Below are 6,295 nucleotides of genomic sequence, written 5' to 3'. Positions count from 1 at the left end.
TCGTTGGGTTCGACACTCTTACTTATCGAAATTACTATGATAGATCGCCTATACTTGTGGGTCATCAGGCCCCACCACGCTGGGCGGGCTCGTGGGGTACCTCTTGAGATCCTTTAAGGCTGCCTCCGCCTCAGGGGTCCATTCGAAGGGGCCCTTCCTCTTCATCAACTTGAAGAATGGCAGTGTGCGCTCGCCCAGCTTCTGCATTTCCTTGAAGGTTTCGGGCGGGTGCATCTTCTCGATAGCCTTGACCTTCTCTGGGTTCGTTTCTATCCCTCGGTGCGAGACAAGGAAACCGAGAAGCTTGCCGGACGGGACCCTGTAAACACACTTCTTGGGGTTAAGCCTGAGTTTTACCCTGCGCAGGTTGGCAAACGTTTCCTCCAGGTCCTCGAATAGGGTCGTTTCCTTGCGTTATTTGAGAACAATATCATCGACGTAAGCCCCCGCATTCTCCCCAAGCTGCGACCCCAGATCGATATGCATGAGCCGCTGGAAGGTGGCGCCAGCACTCCTCGGCCCGAAGGGCCTGCATGTGTAGCAGTACATGCCGCACGGCAAGATGAAGGCTGTCTTATCGACATCTTCAGCCGCCATCTTGGTTTGGTGGTACCCCGAGAACGCATCCAAGAAACACAACAGATCACACTCCACGATAGAGTCCACAATCTAGTCGATGCGCGGGAGCAGAAAGGGGTCCTGCGGGCAAGCTTTGTTGAGGTTAGTGAATTCAACACACATACGCTCCTGACCGCTATTCTTGGGGACAATGACAGGGTTGGTGAGCCACTCCGGATGCCGCACCTCATGTATGACCCTTGCTTCTTGTAACTTTTGCACCACTTGGACAATGAACGCCTGCTTTTCCTGCGCCTGCTGCCTTGCCTTCTGGTTCACCTGGCAGGCGCCAGGACACACCGCCAGGTGATGCTTGATTAATCCCCTCAGGATGCCTACCAGACCGGACGCCTTCAATGCAAACATGTCTTTGTTTGCTCAAAGAAAATGGACGAGCACCTGCTCCTGGTATGCGGGCAAGTCAGCACCGATGGTGAAGGTGGGGCCCGGGTTGTCGTCGTCGACGGGCACCCTCTTTGTCTCGGTGCAGTCTTGGGGAGAACAACTGCTTCTTCTTCATGGGTGTGGTCTCCGGAGCCCTCGTGACCTCATTGCAGTCCGGACGCAAGGCCGCTGCGGCCCAGTAGGCGAGCTTGAGTGCTCGAACTGCATCCCTCTTGTCTCCGGTCACGGTGATGACGCTGCTAATGCTCGGCATTTTGATGACGTTGTAGCCTGGGTGAGTCACTGCCATGAACTTGGCGAGAGCAGGGTACCCCAAGATGGCATTGTAAGGGAGACTGATGCGGGCTACGTTAAAGTCGATGAGCTCGGTGCGGTAGTTGCCACACATGTCGAAGGTGACGGGAAGGCGCACTTGCCCCAAGGGAGTGGCGGAGCCATTGGTCACCCGGGAAAATGGCTTGGTGGGATAGAGCCGATCATAGGGCACCTGAAGTGTCTCGAACGTCTCGATGGAAAGAACGTTGAGCCCGGCGCCCCCGTCGATGAGAGTCTTGGTGAGAGAGATGTTGTTGATGGTGGGTGTGTAGAGCATGGGGAGCGTGCCCACGGCGGCCATACATCTTGGGTGGTCCCTGTGGTCGAAGGTGATGGCGACCTCTCGCTGCGCGCGGCTTCACGGGGTCTTAGGCCGGGGATGGGCGGCGATCGCCCGGCGGAGGAGCTGCTTGGCATGGCGACCAGACGTAGGTGCTTGCGACCCACCTAGGATGCACGCGACCGCGTGGGGCCCCGTGGCCGCGAAGTGCGCGATGAATTGCCCGCGGAGCTCTTCCCACGAGGACACTAAAGCCTCCGGGAGGCCGCGGAGCCAAGAACGGGGAGCCTCCATGAGGGCCAGAGGTAAACAATTTGCCATGGCCTTCTCGTCGCCACCTGCCACCAGGATACCCTGCTCGTACAACTGGAGAAACTCCTCTGGATCAGCCGCGCCATCGTACCATGGGGGCAATGCCGGCCTGAACCTTACCGGCCAACAAACCTCGCGCAGGTCTGGAGTGAATACGGGGCGACCCGCTGTGACACCGGTAATGACGGGATGAGCCATGAGGTGGGCGACGTCGGCCATGGGGGCGACTGTCGGTGTCAAAACCGGTGGATCTCGGGTAGGGGGTCCCGAGCTATGCATCTGAGGTTGATGGTAACATAATGTTTACCCAGGTTCGGGCCCTCTCGATGGAGGTAAAACCCTACGTCCTGCTAGATTAATATTGATAAGTATGGTGGTTACAAGAGTTGATCTACCACGAGATCGTAATGGCTAAAACCCTAGAAGTCTAGCCCATCTAATTATGATTGTCCCTACGGAGAAACCCTCCGGTTTATATAGACACCGGGGGGACTGGGGTTGTATAAAGTCGGTTACGTAGAAAGGAAATAATACATCTGGACACCTAACTTGCCATCGACGCAAAGGAGAGTCCTATCCGGACACGTGAGAAAGCCTTCTATCTTGTATCTTCATGGCCCAATAGTCCGGCCCATGTCCAACAGGCCGACCTCCCAAGGACCCCTTAGTCCAGGACTCCCTCAGTAGCCCCCGAACCAGACTTCAATGACGAGGTGTCCGACACGTAGATTGTCCTCGACATTGCAAGGCGGGTTCCCCCTCCGATTACTTCAAAGTCCCTCACTCAAAGAGCGGTATTCGGATTTTCCATTTAATGTCACGCCCATCGGCTTTCACCCCTTATTGACTTCAACTTCCACGTGGCGAGTGAATACGAGAGGTCGGGGTATTTTTGCACATACACCCTAACCATACAAGAGAGGTGCATATTTAAAGAGAATAGATCTCAGATCCATTCCACACCCTGCGAAAAAATCCTCAGAGCTCGCTAATCGGAACCACCCCAACATGGATAACGCTCCCAGCTCTTCCTCTCGTCCCCACGGCTCTGAAAAGGGTGATTGGTAGAGATGCTCTGTATCTCATGGTCAGCTGTCGAAACTGCAAAAACAGGGCTTTCTTCCTCCCGCAGATCTAGTCCCCGTCCGAGCAGGATTGACGTCCTTCAATGGCGGGGTTCAGGCAGAGAACCTCCCCAAGCCGTCCAGGGGGGAATGAGTATGTTTCATTCCCTTCTTGCTAAGAGGCGTCGGATTTCCAATCCATCCCTTCCTCCGAGGACTTCTGGAGTATTATGGCCTCCAACTGCACAGTTTCACTCCCGCCTCCATCCTGCACATTGTGGGTTACGTTACTATGCGAGCTATTCCTAGGCTGCGAGGCCCATTTTGAATTATGGAGAAAACTGTTCTGCCTTGTCCCTCATAATCAAGGGGGTCAATATTCGAAGTGGAAGGAGCCGAAGTGTGGCGTATCGCCGGACCGGATACCTGTCCGGCACGCCAAAAAAGGCTTCCGAACAGTGGCCTTCCGCATGGTTCTATATTGACAACATCGCTCTTCCTGACCCAGTCTGAATGGGCCTCCCCGAATTTTCAAGCGCTCCGTTGAAGAAACACCATAGCTGGCATCCTCAGAGCCTCGAGGAGGAGGATAGCGCAGAAGTCAGTCAGTTGATGGGCAAGATTAAGGCGTTCGCCCAGTCCGGATAGTCAATAATAGAGGTAATGGCGATCTCCATAGTGTGGGGGGTCCAACCACTCCAATACAGAGGGCTTCCCATGTGGCACTATAATGGGGAAGATGACGCCTCACGCTGTGGTCGGAAGGGTCCGAAAACCCCCGCCGCTTTGGCTAAAATATTGGCCGAACTATACAAAGGGGAGAAGGAGGAGTTCACTCGTCTCCAATGTCGAGATGGATTTTCCATGTATAATCCTCCTAGCTGGGTAAGCTCCGATCCCACCATTTTGCTCCTCTCCCTGAATCATTCTTGATGGACAGTAACCTATCCACTCGCTACAGGAATGGCGAAAGGCTATTGAGGGGATCCATAGCCCCGCCCCCCAGCCAGAGGGTCACAACCGGGACCTTGACCCCGGATTCGAAGAAGATCTGGACATATTTATGGAGCTTGAGGATGGAGTATTCTATCAGACGAGCTACGATGGTACAGAAGTACCCATCATCGCCGGTTACCCCGGCCTCCTCCCTACTTTGCATGTAAGTAAATTAAAAGACACCTTCTTCGAACGAGTTTCCTTACTACGCCTCACCCACCACACTATTTCGTGTTCCGAAGGGGAGGTGCTCAACGGCAAAAAGTGCACCAGAAGCGTCTCCGAGGAGAGCAGCGCCCGCGCCGAGCACATCTTCAAAGAGGAAGGAAAATGATAACACGGCAGAACCCTCGCCAAAGAGGTAAGGCTTTCTTTTCAAGAACACATCTTCTGATCGCCACATCCAATCGTGATGCCATTGGCCGCATTCTATCAGGAAAAGTGTCTGCCGGACTATGTCCGGGGATCCTGCCGGTCGTGCCTCCACTAGTCAGGTTCCGGGCCCAGCTCTAAGGATGAGGGCTGACGCGGGAGTGGCGCCGAACTGTCCTTCCGCAGAGGATTCAGACGATATGTCCGTCACGAACTCTGAAGTGGAGAGCGCCATGAATCATCATCGTCGGAGGGCCGCTCTCCGTGACCCTGGCTTTTCAAAGGAGGCATTTGATGCCTTCAGCTCGACCGATGCGTACATCCGAGCTGCTCGGGATGGGCTTGCCAGAGCCACGGACCAGCATCTAAAAGATATGCGGGTAACTGTAGATTTAATAATCATACACCAGTAGCTCCCGAGACTTAAAGCAGGTGAGACAACTGATTTAAGGATCATTGTATAATTAGGCACTTATGGAGAAGAATAGCCTGTTGTATCAAGACTAGAAAAATGTCAGACTCAACTGACTGCGGCTACTGCCGAATTGGAAAAATCCAAGGGGACACCACCTGGTAATGTTTCTCCCTAGCGGGGAAAAAGTATAATCATACACCAGTTATATTGACACTGTTGTCTTTCTGCTGACAGAAGCAGTAGAGCAACTGAGAGGGAACCTGAAGGACGCCCAGGCTGGTGACAAGAGGCCAAAAGGCAACATGCGGCAGGCGAGCGTGTGCTGACACGGGTCAGAGATGAGAGGAACAAGCTGCAAGACTCTCATACCCAACTGGGCGAAGAACTAAAAGATGTTCGAGCCCAACTGGCTGGCGCCGTCAAGGAGAATAAGAGGCTACAAGGTGGCATATTCAGTATGGTTTTCAAACTTGCCTCCCTATAATTGAGCAAGGGCTAGAACTGACAGATTTATGCCTGCAGGTATGCTGACTGGCCATCCCGAGGAAGAAATGTCCGGATCTTCAGGCGACTTGCTACAAGAGCTGTCCCAGATGCACGAGCGAGTTCGGCAAGCAATGCATAGTGTTGCCAAGGCTTTATGGCCATCCGCCTCTCCTCCAGGAGGTATGGAGGAGCTTGTGGAGCTATTCAAAGGGGCACAACGGCGTATTCGGTTATGGAAGATATCAGCCTGCCAGGAAGGTGCACAAGAGGCCTGGGCCATGGTAAAAACACGGTATACCAAGCTTGATCCGAATCATATGGCCTGGGTCGGACAGTTGGGGTCAGATGGGAAAGAAATTCCTGTTAATTTGGTATATCACCAAGTAGATGTAGCTGCCAAATATTCCCAACAGGATTGTAAGCTAGACAGCCTGTTGGACGACATAGAGGAGGAAGTTTTTGAGTCCAAGTGACTATGTACTTTCCTTAATATATTTGTTCCTAGCCGGATTGTAAAACGATTGTCATGTCCGACCTTTTCGCTTCGACCTCTGGACCCGAAGGTGCGGAGAGTTTCCGAATACTCGAGCGGTAAAAATAGACCGGGGTATGCGTCGAAACCAGCCATAGGGGTCATAGTTGCTTGAACAGACAAGTTGTATCTGGCTAGCTATGTTATATTACATTGTGATTGTAAGAAACATCTTCCAGAGAGAATAGTACCGTTAAGGGTTCCTTTCCCTGGGTGTTCATGCGTTAATATGCATGTCCGAACTATAATTGAAAACATCACAGTATAGGTAACATCTGGGGGTTCATAGTGGAAGGAATATAAAACATCTTTAGTCTGCCGACCGAATATTCCCTTAAGAACGCTAGCTTTCGGCTTCAACAAGTCTGAGGTACACATCCGGATGACCCGGCAGTAACAATCGCAGAGGTGCTCCCTTTATGCCCTAGCCGAACAAACGGGAACGTAGGGCATAAGCACAAGAGCCAGGCAACCCAGCTTGGCCAAAACTTAAGTCATAT

General features: G+C 52.9%; 1 protein-coding gene across 1 annotated transcript; it reads right to left on the bottom strand.

The window, feature by feature from the left end:
- Positions 1-669: 669 nt before the first annotated feature.
- On the bottom strand, positions 670-1,639 carry LOC147985482 (uncharacterized). The gene is made up of 2 exons (XM_087541599.1): positions 1,166-1,639; positions 670-969 (listed from the first exon to the last, which is right to left on the bottom strand). The coding sequence occupies exons 1-2, from the start codon at positions 1,637-1,639 to the stop codon at positions 670-672; spliced, it is 774 nt and encodes a 257-aa protein (XP_087397725.1).
- Between the last annotated feature and the right edge of the window lie 4,656 nt (positions 1,640-6,295).

Source organism: Triticum urartu, chromosome 2A, assembly GCF_056163025.1.
Source record: "Triticum urartu cultivar PI428250 chromosome 2A, HENAU_Tu73, whole genome shotgun sequence".
NCBI lineage: Eukaryota > Viridiplantae > Streptophyta > Magnoliopsida > Poales > Poaceae > Triticum > Triticum urartu.
This window is presented reverse-complemented; position numbering and strand designations above follow the sequence as displayed.

Excerpts from the sequence above, each read along its gene's own strand:
- LOC147985482 (XM_087541599.1), bottom strand. The coding sequence starts at position 1,639 with ATGGCCGCCGTGGGCACGCTCCCCATGCTCTACACACCCACCATCAAC. Across the intron at positions 970-1,165 it reads TGCGTCCGGACTGCAATGAG|GCGTCCGGTCTGGTAGGCAT; the intron begins GTCACGAGGGCT and ends TTTGCATTGAAG.